Source organism: Oncorhynchus keta, chromosome 8 (genome assembly GCF_023373465.1).
Source record: "Oncorhynchus keta strain PuntledgeMale-10-30-2019 chromosome 8, Oket_V2, whole genome shotgun sequence".
In the NCBI taxonomy this organism is placed as follows: Eukaryota; Metazoa; Chordata; class Actinopteri; order Salmoniformes; family Salmonidae; genus Oncorhynchus; species Oncorhynchus keta.
Genome location: NC_068428.1, coordinates 14431548 through 14445914, shown reverse-complemented (window position 1 = coordinate 14445914; position 14367 = coordinate 14431548). Strand labels below are relative to the sequence as shown.

The 14367-nt window shown below is 46.3% G+C and overlaps 1 protein-coding gene across 7 annotated transcripts in view; it reads right to left on the bottom strand.

Annotated features, from left to right (window-relative positions):
• The window catches only part of lama2 (laminin, alpha 2), a 148982-nt gene that overhangs the window by 103472 nt on the left and 31143 nt on the right, over window positions 1-14367 (bottom strand). For all 7 annotated transcript variants that reach the window (XM_052523521.1, XM_052523523.1, XM_052523522.1 and 4 more), the window contains exons 4-12: window positions 9563-9805; window positions 8053-8232; window positions 7409-7498; window positions 7048-7165; window positions 6552-6730; window positions 6244-6343; window positions 5966-6126; window positions 4125-4265; window positions 829-1005 (exon numbers count right to left, since the gene is read on the bottom strand). In XM_052523521.1, the coding sequence (XP_052379481.1) occupies window positions 829-1005; window positions 4125-4265; window positions 5966-6126; window positions 6244-6343; window positions 6552-6730; window positions 7048-7165; window positions 7409-7498; window positions 8053-8232; window positions 9563-9805 (1389 nt within the window). The remainder of the gene's footprint in view (window positions 1-828; window positions 1006-4124; window positions 4266-5965; window positions 6127-6243; window positions 6344-6551; window positions 6731-7047; window positions 7166-7408; window positions 7499-8052; window positions 8233-9562; window positions 9806-14367) is intronic.

The window sequence follows — 14367 nt, the reverse complement described above, 5'->3', positions numbered from 1 at the left end:
TGAGAAATAACATTTGATTTGATTTGAACTCTATTTGGAGAGGGAAGGACATAGTAAACAGCAACAAGCCTCCCCCAAATACATAAAGCCTGAAAGAACGAGACCCGTGTGCCGTCATAAACTCTGGTAGGAACTGGAGCGAAATGTAACAATTTCTCTTTTCCATTAGAAACTAGGCTGTCACTTTTAATGCATGTCACAATGGTGATAATTCACGAGATGAAACATGGCACCACGGACGTACAGGAGTAATTGTGTTGGGCTTTGAGCGTCACGTTAGCATGAGAGAATTCTCTGCTTCAGTGTCTGATCCTTTTACTGAAATCCTGCTTGACTGCCTTACACACGCACGCACACACACACACGCACGCACGCACGCACACACACACACACACACACACACACACACACACACACACACACACACACACACACACACACACACACACACACACACACACACACACACAAAACACATAGACACACATACATTAGTTCCCTATTGTGGACCCCTATATAAAGCTCATAATGATGTGATGTGCCGTTTTGACATTAGGGAGAGCAGAGTAAATCGTCATGCCTGAAGACGTTTGTAAGAGAAAAAATATATTATTACAGAGTTCATGGAGCGAAGCATTGCTTTCCCCCAGAATGCAGTGAGAGGAAAATAATGAGTTAGAAACAATGGGATGGGAAGACATGCAAAGGCTATGAGGAGAAGAGGGAAGAAACTAATAAAGAGTAAACTTAAGACTGAACAATAGATTGTGTGTGTGTGTGTGTGTGTGTGTGTGTGGTGTGTGATAAAGAGGGCTGTTGTGGGCTGACCTTGTTGCCCAGGTACTCTCCAGGTGCGCTCCAGTAGTAGATAGCAGGAAGGTGTCTCCTGGCTTCCTGGTTATCGATCCTGAGTGTCTGGGACCTGTCTCTGTCTCTGCTGGCGGCGGGCCACACCTTCCCCTCCCCATCCTCTGCTGTGAGGGACCAGCCGGCCATGGATGTCTCCTGAACAGAAACACATAGCATAAGGGTTTGATTCTATCAATGCATGCAGAAAGCGTCTCACTGTTTATGACACTATGATATGTCCTTGTTATGTAACCCTTATGATGGAGGAACGTTTTTCTCTCTGCATTGTTGGGAAGGGTTCGTTAGTACGCATTTCACTGTTAGTCTACACCTGTTGTTTACGAAATAAAAGGTTTCTTTGATTTGTGATTTGTCCCTTTAAATATTGGGATATTCTGCTTCTGGCTTTACCATGTAGTGTTGCCTACGTATTGCCATCAACTGTCATTAAAACTGTGACAATCCCAAAAAACTCATTTGCTATTTTTTTCCCCTCCAATGAACACAGAGACGACTCTTCCTGGGTTGAGATAAGTATCGAAAAACATATTCCACAGTCCGATTTTGGTTGAGATATTTTCCGGTGATTTATATTCTTTATGTGCGAGACAGAGGAAAATACATCATGGTTTGACACCACTCGGCTTCCCTCTTCCTTAAATCACAATGAACACTCTTGTCTGGCAGCCTGCGATTTATACGACAGACGCTTCCCCTTGCCAGGCTATGATCATGTTTTGTTTTTTTCTAGTCGCTCTCATTTTTTTTCTTCAATAGATCTGCCAAGTGAATATCCTCAAATGTGGAATAAAGTGCCTTTTCCTCATGTTTTTTACATTAAGCTGTGTGTGTGTGTGTGTGTGTGTGTGTGTGTGTGTGTGTGTGTGTGTGTGTGTGTGTGTGTGTGTGTGTGTGTAATGACCTGTACCTCTCTCCATCCTAATGACCTGTACCTCTCTGTACCTCTCTCCATCCTAATGACCTGTACCTCTCTGTATCCCAATGATCTGTACCTCTCTGTATCCTAATGATCTGTACCTCTCTGTACCTCTCTCTATCCTAATGACCTGTACCTCTCTGTACCTCTCTCCATCCTAATGACCTGTACCTCTCTGTATCCTAATGATCTGTACCTCTCTGTATCCTAATGATCTGTACCTCTCTGTACCTCTCTCTATCCTAATGACCTGTACCTCTCTGTACCTCTCTCCATCCTAATGACCTGTACCTCTCTGTACCTCTCTCTATCCTAATGAACCTGTATGGAGAGGTACAGGTCATTAGGATGGAGAGAGGTACAGAGAGGTACATAGAGGTGCAGGTCATTAGGATGGAGAGAGGTACAGAGAAGTACAAAGAGGTACAGGTCATTAGGATGGAGAGAGGTACAGAAAGGTACAGAGAGGTACAGGTCATTAGGATGGAGAGAGGTACAGAGAGGTACAGGTCATTAGGATAGAGAGATGTACAGAGAGGTACAGGTCATTAGGATGGAGAGAGGTACAGAGAGGTACAAGTCATTAGGATGGAGAGAGGTACAGAGAGGTACAGAGAGATGTAGGTCATTAGGATGGAGTGAGGTTCAGAGAGGTACAGAGAGGGACAGGTCATTAGGATGGAGAGAGGTACAGAGAGGTACAGAGAGGTGCAGGTAATTAGGATGGAGAGAGGTACAGAGAGGTACAGAGAGGGACAGGTCATTAGGATGGAGAGAGGTACAGAGAGGTACAGGTCATTAGGATGGAGAGAGGTACAGAAAGGTACAGAGAGGTACAGGTCATTAGGATAGAGAGATGTACAGAGAGGTACAGAGAGGTACAGAGAGGTACAAGTCATTAGGATGGAGAGAGGTACAGAGAGGTACAGAGAGATGCAGGTCATTAGGATGGAGAGAGGTACAGAGAGGTACAGAGAGGGACAGGTCATTAGGATGGAGAGAGGTACAGAGAGGTACAGAAAGGTACAGGTCATTAGGATGGAGAGAGGTACAGAGAGGTACAGAGAGGTACAGGTCATTAGGATGGAGAGAGGTACAGAGAGGTACAGAGAGGTACAGGTCATTAGGATGGAGAGAGGTACAGAGAGGTACAGAGAGGGACAGGTCATTAGGATGGAGAGAGGTACAGAGAGGTACAGAGAGGGACAGGTCATTAGGATGGAGAGAGGTACAGAGAGGTACAGAGAGGTGCAGGTCATTAGGATGGAGAGAGGTACAGAGAGGTACAGAGAGGTGCAGGTCATTAGGATGGAGAGAGGTACAGAGAGGTACAGGTCATTAGGATGGAGAGAGGTACAGAGAGGTACAGAGAGGTACAGAAAGGGACAGGTCATTAGGATGGAGAGAGGTACAGAGAGGTACAGAGAGGTACAGAGAGGTGCAGGTCATTAGGACGGAAAGAGGTACAGAGAGGTACAGAGAGGGACAGGTCATTAGGATGGAGAGAGGTACAGAGAGGTACATGTTCATTAAGGCCCAGGCTGATTAACCTTTCCTCTGATAATGTCCCACTTTGGTCTTAATATGACTTATTCCTTTGTGTCATATAGGTTGAAAATGGTCTTCTCCACAAACAGATTAGACCTCACACACACACTCACACACGCACGCACGCATGCACGCACCATGTCCTCTATCTTCCCTCAGACACATGGTCGCACACACACACACGGCCAAGTACACACACGCAAACGCACGTCCTCAAACCATCCCCCCACACCACCCTCACCACAAATAGTGGTTAAAGAATGGTGGTTTGAAGGGAGAACTCAAGGTCAGGTTAATTGCGTAGACAGATGTGTGGCTGTCTGTCACATGCAGTATCCCACCGTAGATCAGGCCCTATCATCCAGTGACCGGTCTGCCTCCACTGCCCCCTCCTCTCTACCTCCCCCGCCTGTCTATATCGCCACCCTACCCACCACCCTGTTTACCCACAATCACCCTCCGCAGATCATTAACCTCTGACCCTCGCCAACCTTATCCTGCCAACATGTCAGAGTGTGTTTGGGATTTATGGCTGTGAATGTGTGTGTGTGTGTGTGTGTGTGTGTGTGTGTGTGTGTGTGTGTGTGTGTGTGTGTGTGTGTGTGTGTGTGTGTGTGTGTGTGTGTGTGTGTCTCTGCCTCCTCCTCCACTGCACCCTGTCATCAGCAACCTGTTTTAATAAGGCCGGCCCGTAGAGGGTTAACTCTGCAGCACAGCGCCAGGCAAGAGGCACTAATGAGTTGTGTTTGTGGGGGAAAATGAGAGAGTGAGGCCTGGCGTAGTCTCTTACATTATGGTATGTCCAGTGGGAATCGGAGCAGTCACTCGCCACGCCGAAACAGTAGCACTTCTCACAGCCGTGGAGACGCTCGCCCAGGAGATGATAGAAACCCAGTTTGCAGCGGTCGCAGTTCTCCCCCTCTACGTTTTCCTGGAACACACACACACACACACACACACACACACACACACACACACACACACACACACACACACACACACACACACACACACACACACACACACACACACACACACACACACACACACACAAACAAACAAACACACACACAAAGACACACATACAAAGACACACCCAGACACACAAAAAGACACACTCAGACACACCCAGACACACACACACAAGCACGCACACACACACACACACACACACACACACACACACACACACACACACACACACACACACACACACACACACACACACACACACACACACACACACACACACACACACACACACACACACACACACACACACACACACACACATACACAGACACAGAGCATCTGGATGAGAAGGATGTGCTATACAGGCACTCACACACTGTGACAGCCCACACACCCCTGGGACAGACGTTCCCTCTCTCCCAAGATCACATACTACAAGCAGAAGTAGACAAAAGTCATTAAACAATAACGAATGTGAAAAACAATAAGCTAAGCGATGCCAGAAACATTCTACAAAGTATGACCACACATTGAGGGGAACTCTTCGAACAAACATCACATGTAACAACTGGTAGCGATTATTGTCTGGTTGAATATTGGATTATTAAACATGCACAGATAGATAAACACTTGGCAAAATCAACATTTTATATGCCATCATCCCTGAGCTTCGGCTAACGAACCGCAATGCACATTCATTTGGCATGCCCGCGTAGCCAAGCTAGGTTTCTGTGGTTCTGAGTGGCTAGATACTTTATCTCGCCTGGGGAAAAGAAAGAGGACATGAAAGCATTATGCTTCACAAGGCCAATTCAATTCCCCTGTTGTTTCTCACCATGTCTGTGTATTGTAAATAGTGACTTTGTGTCTCATAGTCAACCACTAATAGAAATTGCGTTGCCATTCTGGAATTGTGCCACTTTCTCTTGTAATGTAATTTACAAATGTTATATTCCACCTACATTGGCTGGCAGCCTGCAAAAAGCTATCGCTGCTTGGGCACTGTCAAATGGGAACTGGCACACCCCAAATTACATGATTTCTGAGGTAGGGATTTTCACAATGAGGCACTTGAGAAATGATTAGCTATCCTAAATGTTACATTGAACCAGCGCTCTCCTGAGGCCATTTCTCTAACTGGAGAAAGTGATGATGTGTTCGTTAGATACCAACTGTCTTTCTCTGCCTGTGCACTTAAGTTGGAGAAAAGTTTCAGTAGCGTCTGACTCACTAAGAGACAGAAGGAAATGCAATGTTTGACTGCACATCATCCCCACAGCTCAATAATTAGACGAAGAGAGCAAAGTTCCCCGCTTCTCCTTGACATCCCTGCGGTCAGACAATATAATTGGCTAGTGAAAGAGTGAGTTTGCCCAGGATAGGACATATGTGAGACATGAGTGTGCACAATAGCAGCGGCGGAAGTAGCCGGCTAATTTGAACAACAAATGACAAGTCACATTTTCTACGGGAGCAATTAAGAGAGAAGAACTCGAGGCCACTCGGAGCGGTTGGCCCTACGAGGGTCGTGAAGCGTCGTGGCTGATGTGTCCACCCCTGACACCGAATGGATTGGTTCTGGTGGTGTGGGAGGAGAGGGAGAAGGGAGGATAGAGATACAGGGAGGAGGAGAAGGAGAAGGAGGAGAGCGTGACCTACCTTGCAGACACAGGGCAGCAGGCACGGATCCTTGTTTCGGCTTCCGTCTAGACTGCAGCTACAGCGGATACAGTTGGGGTAGCCGCTGTAGCCAAAGGTACACCTGTCACACTGCTGTCCCCCATAACCCTGCTTACAGTGGCAGGATCCAGCCGTGAGGTCTGTAGGACCAGACAGGAGGAGAGACGCAGGCTTTAGCACTAAACAGGGAGACCGGGGGTGGGGGGGGGCATATGACAGCTAGATCAGCGGAGGGGGGAGAACAGAGAGGAGCATACCTCCTTCAGCCTGGGACTGGTCTGGAACGCATGCTGGGGACAGAGAACCTTCTGGGTCACAGGAACAGGGCTGACACGGGTCGGAGTCATCTGGACTCAACTGAAGGGAAGAGGAGAGATGGAGACTCTGACAAGCCGTCTTTGCTATTGGGAACATAGAATATCATGATAGGGCCCAGAGTATTTCCTGCTCAGGCCAGGAAAAACTCATGGCCCTAGTCACGATACAAAGCTATAGATATGGAGTCGCTATTGATTATTCACTTCTTGGCTCCTAGTCAACTGGACTATACAGTCCTGGTACATACCCCAGTGGCTCTGTAGTAGCTATCAGCACAGGTCTGGCAGTTGACTCCGGCTGTGTTCCTGGTGCACCCTACACACACCCCTCCCCCTACGTACTCCCCCTGGGAGTTCAGGCTCTGTTTGTTGCCTGCCACTGTCTGGTTGAAGTAACACTCCTCAGATTTCCCATGGCAGTTACACTCTGTAGACGGCATCAAATAAAATCAAAGGAAAGATCCAGTAAACAAATGGAATTATCACAGTACCTCAAGCGGGAAAAAAAGAACTGTAAAACATTGTTTAGCGCTGTTTACCAGGTGTCTCTCAAGTTGAGGTCCATAAGTTTAAAAAAAAATTAAACAGACATTTTTTTCCCCCATCAAGTTTACATAACATCAAAATAAGATAGCAAGATAAAACCAAATCACATAACATAGGATCATACTAAACAATTCAATATACAATTGGCAGTCGTATGTGCAGTATGTATTGCTGTGTTGTATCACTGTGTGATCTTACTCTCACAGACGTGGCGAGTGAGGAAGGTCCCAGCCATCCAGGGTTTCTGGTTGTATCCGGGGCAACAGCGGTCACAGCTCTCCCCACACGTGTTGTGTTCACACTCACAGCTGAATTTCTGACAGGGGATGAAATGACGCCACGTTACAGTGTCATCGTCGCTCAAGGGACGACTCAGATCTTTTCACCCAAGAAACAACTGGAGCGCACTTCAAAACGAGGGCCCCGGGTCAAAGAGTATCACGTCTCCCTTCTGGAGTTACAATCAAATGAGAAAATCAACTCTGCCCAGGGAGAGAAAATCTATCTCACAATGTAGAGAAGGGGTCATGGATGGAGACTTGTAGGTTGATTGACATACCTTGGTCTGGTTGTTCAGAGGACAGGCTTTAGCATGGCCATAGCAGATACACATCCCTCCAACTGAGATGTCTTTGATAGAGTAGTAATACTGCAGAGGGAAAAAAACAACAAAAACACATAGGAGACAGCAACAAGTGGAGAGAAATGGAGAGGAATATTCCAACCATCAGACACTGGCTACTTCTACAAAAAAATACATCACAGTCTAGTTTATTCAAAGACACTTATTTCTCAGCGAGTGAGAGCCAATTTCATCCACAATTTCATCATTTAAGTCCCTTTTGTATGACTAAATTGAGCAGTATTTTATAAATGAAAAATTCCTAGCTCAAAATAAACCCTGCAATCTGTCCGGTAATTATGCGTCACACAGGAGCTCGCTGGGTGACTGATAGTGTCAACACATGATGAGGTGGACGTTGCTCAGAAAGGAACAGATTTCTTAATTATAGACATTTTTAATTAAGACCCATCTGTCTGGTGAGCGCAATGTAATCAACGTGCCGCACGGCCATTTCACTGATTCGGAAAAGGGTGGTGGGTAAGAAAAATGAATATGGTCGTGGCTCACAGATGGAATACATGAGGCTATATGAAGGTCGATGGTAATGCGTAGCCACCGACATGTTGGGTCGTTCTTACCCGCCGGGTCACGATGGGGTCAACATCGCGGGGGTCGTTGAAGGCCAGGGTCATGAGGTCAGCGTTGAGAGTTCTGATTCGCTGGAACTGCAGGCGGATGTAGCGTGCGGAGGTGAAGTTCAGTAAAGTCGGGGAGGGGTCATCAGCGCTCGGCCTTCCATTGATCAGAGAGGTGTGGATCTGTGCCCCGGGTGCAAATTGAGACAAAGCACCGAATGGTACAGATTCTTAGTAATTGATTGATACATTCAAAAAGACGCCAAGTCTGTTATAAAGGAAAAGGGAGATATTTAATGACCCCTGTTCAATACTGTATTTAACAAAGACTCAATTCAATCTCTACACAGACAATCCATTAAAAAACAGCACCATTGCAACATTCAGAACACACCACTGCTGAGGTAAGAAGACAACACATTAATGGACCTGGTAAAAAAAAAAAAATATTTGGTTGCAGCTGTGAAGGGTTAACCGTGTCTGCCTGCTAATTAAGGCGGTGTGGTTAGCTTGGCTGTTTTTGAAGAAGTCAGAGAGAGTGACATTTCAATATGAGATCTGCGATGTGTTGACACCGGCCTACGACTCACTTAGGATTTCGCTGTGATCACGCTTCCTGTCACAACCTAAAAGGAGCCGGCTGACAAGAGCTCCTAGGGGGGGCCTGGGCGGGGTGGGTGGGGGGAGGACGGGGGGCTCTGGGAGGGTAGGTGGAGGAAGGAGGAGGGAGAACTGAGTTATGTAGGTGATAATGCAGTATGAACTGGCTCGACGGTGGTGCTGTGGACTGGACTGCTTAATTACCGTCAGAGAGAGCACACTGCAATCGGCTCTCACAATTAAAAGGAGTTGCTCCGATCCACAACGGATCAAGGCAGCGTCGCTGTCCTTTGTGGAGTGTGTGTGGGTGGGTTGATTTCTGTGTGTGTGTGTGTGTGTGTGTGTGTGTTTCTTCTTTGTGTGAAGTAGACTTTCTTTATTCCAAATCCTCAATGAAAACAAACATGTAAAAAAGCATTTCTTGACATCAACAAAGCACACCATGAAATAAAATGTGCTACGTGCCTAGACTGTATGCCTAACTCCTAAACAAGATGTCCACTATTAGGGCAACTGTGCTCACCACAACTTTAATTAGGTCCATTTGATTGTGAGCAGCTGGTGAGTGATTTCAAAGCTGACTCGTGTAATTGAACTAAACCACCAGGGCACTTAAATACTACTGTAGCTGGCAATCAAGTCAGCAGCAAATGGCTTCAATACATTGCCCATTAAAGCAAGTGAATGAAAGTGCTGGTGGTCTTATTTCATGTGGGCCATGGGTGAATCTAATATATTATCGTGAAATGGAATCCATGTATTTACGTTGTGCATTTGAATTGAAATTGGATTTCAGTTTGAAGTGTTCAACAAACAATCACATCTACCATAGAAACAAGTCCCTGTAGCTGTTGCGCCACAGCGGACCCCTACGACCTTTCAGTGACCCTACCCGGACCCCCTGACCCCTCACCTCTCCATTCTCCAGGGGTTGGATTTTGGAGTAGAAAGAGGTGCAGATGACCTCGTCGTCGCGTGTGTAGGATGGCGGTCCGGTGCGGGGAAGGATGTTGAAGCGAGTGAGGCACTCTGTGTCTGTGATGGCATAGTACTGCCAGGGGGTAAAGGTCACCCCATCCAGGGAACGCTCCAGCACCCAGTTACCTGGCCTGGGGGAGTTGGCAGCCTTCAGAATCATATAGGCTATCTGGAACACCTGGTAGGGCAGAAACAAGAGTGTTACAGCAGTCTAGTTCAGATATAACTCACGAGCTTAGCTTACAATAAGAAACTGAATCTTGACAGTCCTCCCTTTGGGTCTTGTGAAGTAATATAAGAAGTTTCATATTCAGGTTAAGGAAACACTTTCGATAGACACCGTGACACATTCATAGACAAGGGTAAGTCAGATCGGTGAGGTTTGATGGGAAAACCGGAGACACTAAAATAACGAATCGTGTCAGGGAGCAGGGTCAAGGTTGTGCCTCAGGTGTTTGTCATTACGAAATCTCCACTCCTGTACAAGATTCACTGCAATATGGAGTCTCTTCTTTGAAGTTTCCAATGAAACAGCACATGTATTCCCATGCTTCAGTCTTTTTAGCTATTCAGCATTGGAGTACCTGAGGGCAGATCAGCTTTGGCTGTCTCTGTATGTAGCAGGACAGAGATAAAGTTGCATCTACAGTACTATACCCTCGAAGGCCAGATTTGAATTTCATCAGGCTGTAAATGCAACACTTTGACAGCTCCTGGAGAAAGACAATGAGCACAGGGGCAAGGCAACATTCCACCTTGCATGACAACAACACAGGGGCAAGGCAACATTCCACCTTGCTTGACAACAACACAGGGGCAAGGCAACATTCCACCTTGCATGACAACAACACAGGGGCAAGGCAACATTCCACCTTGCATGACAACAACACAGGGGCAAGGCAACATTCCACCTTGCTTGACAACAACACAGGGGCAAGGCAACATTCCACCTTGCATGACAACAACACAGGGGCAAGGCAACATTCCACCTTGCTTGACAACAACACAGGGGCAAGGCAACATTCCACCTTGCATGACAACAACACAGGGGCAAGGCAACATTCCACCTTGCATGACAACAACACAGGGGCAAGGCAACATTCCACCTTGCTTGACAACAACACAGGGGCAAGGCAACATTCCACCTTGCTTGACAACAACACAGGGGCAAGGCAACATTCAACCTTGCTTGACAACAACACAGGGGCAAGGCAACATTCCACCTTGCATGACAACAACACAGGGGCAAGGCAACATTCCACCTTGCTTGACAACAACACAGGGGCAAGGCAACATTCCACCTTGCTTGACAACAACACAGGGGCAAGGCAACATTCAACCTTGCTTGACAACAACACAGGGGCAAGGCAACATTCCACCTTGCTTGACAACAACACAGGGGCAAGGCAACATTCCACCTTGCTTGACAACAACACAGGGGCAAGGCAACATTCCACCTTGCTTGACAACAACACAGGGGCAAGGCAACATTCCACCTTGCTTGACAACAACACAGGGGCAAGGCAACATTCAACCTTGCTTGACAACAACACAGGGGCAAGGCAACATTCCACCTTGCATGACAACAACACAGGGGCAAGGCAACATTCCACCTTGCTTGACAACAACACAGGGGCAAGGCAACATTCCACCTTGCTTGACAACAACACAGGGGCAAGGCAACATTCAACCTTGCTTGACAACAACACAGGGGCAAGGCAACATTCCACCTTGCTTGACAACAACACAGGGGCAAGGCAACATTCCACCTTGCTTGACAACAACACAGGGGCAAGGCAACATTCCACCTTGCTTGACAACAACACAGGGGCAAGGCAACATTCCACCTTGCTTGACAACAACACAGGGGCAAGGCAACATTCCACCTTGCTTGACAACAACACAGGGGCAAGGCAACATTCCACCTTGCTTGACAACAACAACAAAAAAAACAGCTATTTTGTCACCGACTTCTTCAAGTTAATATGTCTCCCATCCTGGGAGAATGACTCAACATCAAAAATGACTCACAGTTTGCCTCTTTCATCTACAGTAGATAACGGTGTAACGTTTCAACGTTTACAATAGAGAGAGCGCCACTCAACCCGGCATTCATCCCTTTCACTGAAACCCAATAGGATTCTGCCCAGGTAGCAGGGGAAATCTCACAAAGCCTCTTTGTTTCCTTGATTCAGATGAAGCAGGAAGAAAGGAAGGCTGGTGGATGTTGTCCTCACACAGCATAAGGGGTATGTAGGGGGGATGTTTACCTAAATATGATGATTCAAGTGTAGAGTGGAGTCTGGAGGGAAAGAGAAAAGAGAGCTCTTCAGTGCTCGACATGTGTTTGCAGGGCAGAGCGTGACCTGGTAACCACGGTCCCGAGTATTGGAGTCACGACCATGTGGATTCCAGGCCAGGGACAGTTTAGAGCTAGAAGTCCAATGACATCAGTGGCAATAGTCTCAACGCCTGCTCTGCTGTGATTCTTTGTCCCTACTGGCTAAGCTCTAAGTTCTGGGTAATTTTAAACACGGATAAAAATTGGCAGATTTGGGATATATTTGTTTGTTTGCACATATTTCTTTGTGTTTGTTTTGATCAAAGTTAAGTCAGAAGAGATTTGCTGTTCCTAAAAAATCTGCGGTCGGCTATAAAGAATATGAATGTAGATCACAAGTCGTACATGACAAGGTGAGAGCACTAGTGTGTAAGGTAGCAAAGGAAAAGTTCCACTTGGAAAACAACAAAATAGAATGGCCAGGGCCTGGGTTCAGTGATAGATAACCTGTAAACATCAACCATTTAAATTGCTCTGCCGAATTAAAGCACAGAACTTTGATAACCTACCTACCTACGCTCAATCATCTATTTTCCACGTATCACAGGAAGTGATAAAGAATCTCAGTCAACCACTCTCTTTAATTACTTTGAAATAAGGCCCATGACTCCAGATAATTCGAGAGGCAATATCTATAGGTCAATTTTTGTTTTTTTTAATCCACAACTATGGAGGCTAACTCTCTGAGCTCCAACTATAGATAAAGCCAGGTCACATCACTGTCCTTCTCAACTGGAGGCTGAGGTGCCAGAGGTCTATGGTGTGGGCTTGTTTTGTGTGCCCTAAAGTGTTGAGAATCATCCTTGCGGTATGTCGACTGACACCCGCTTCATATTATATTTCACACTAAGTCGAGCGCCACTCTGACAAACACCTCCATGTCTATGAATAGCATACCAAGCTAAAGTATCTGGCATGTATGTCATTAATCATCAGCTGTCATATAGAATCTAATTCAAACATGCTTAAATGTCCTGTATATGAACAACACGCTTTTTTCTCTGACTTAGACATGTAGCATGATCAAAGTAGTAAAGTCTATGTGGGGCGTCTCATTTCCCATAGTATTTCTGCTCCTGTTCAGATCCCCCTCTGTGTCTGTGCTAAAGTCTTGGGAGCATTGAACTAATAACTGATTGGACCACGTCAGTCAAACTGGGAAAAAAATGATTTACAATTTTCGGTCCCATCAAAAAGTGGCCAAGAAACACATGCACGCGGACACGGACACGGACACGGACACGGACACACACACACACACACACACACACACTGCCCCCTCCGGCAGGTAGCCTACTGGTTAGTGCATTGGGCCAGTAACTGAAAGGTGGCTGGATTGAATCCCCGAGCTGACAAGGTAAAAATCTGTCGTTCTGCTCTTGAGCAAGGCAGTTAACCCTCTATTCCCCCAGGCGCCCGAAGACATGGATGTCGATTAAGACAGCCCCCCGCACCTCTCTGATACAGAGGGGTTGGGTTCAATGCGAAAGACACATTTCAGTTGAATACATTCAGTTGTACAACTTGACTAGGTATCCCCCTTTCCCTTTCCCATCAGTGTCAGTCATTATTCCGATTTCCACTCCATTAGGAGCTCCCGGATAACGAGAGGGGGAAAGTAGAGCACTGATGTCACGGGCGGTAACGATACGTTCACACACATCATCGACAGCGCCAACAGGACAGACTCATTTATCGCAGGAGACGACAGCAAGCATGGTGACTGGCCGCCAGGGGAAAGAGCCTGAATGGAGCGCAAATAGGATTCCATTTTAAAGGGCACTGATGGCGAGAACACTTTGCATACAGGGCCATGGGCAAAGCTATCTCAACCATGAGGGAGGGAGTGACAGAACTTAATAGGTAATTGTTCCTTTCCACTGTGTGCTTCCAAGCTACTGCGTAGCACTTTGTGACACATGTTGTTGTTAAAAAGACCATAAAGGCTAAATACAAATAGTGTAGTTTGTTCGGTGTTCACTGTCAGCGTCAGTATACATCAATTCAATTATTCTCAATACATTTCTACTGCATACAACTACTGTTTAATTGTTCTTCGTGGTGAAATAGCAATATTATAACCTTGGTATATAACCCTCAATATGCCATTACATCTAATTAGTCGAACAGATGGTTTGGCTGAACAAAAAAAAAAAGAAGCAATTTCCAAGATGTGTTATCTCGGGAATTGTTTACTGTTCATGTTGTAAGAGAGACATCAATATACCATTTTTTACTTAAAACCAAACTCCCTAATCTGCCAAACAGTTTGAGCTGGGACAATGTGTGTAGCTAAAGTAATTCCATCACCACGGTGACAGGCCGGATAGAGATGAGTGATGGGCCAGTTCACATTAGCATGGAAAAAATGGCTGCCTAGGCACTTCTCGGTGTCAGAT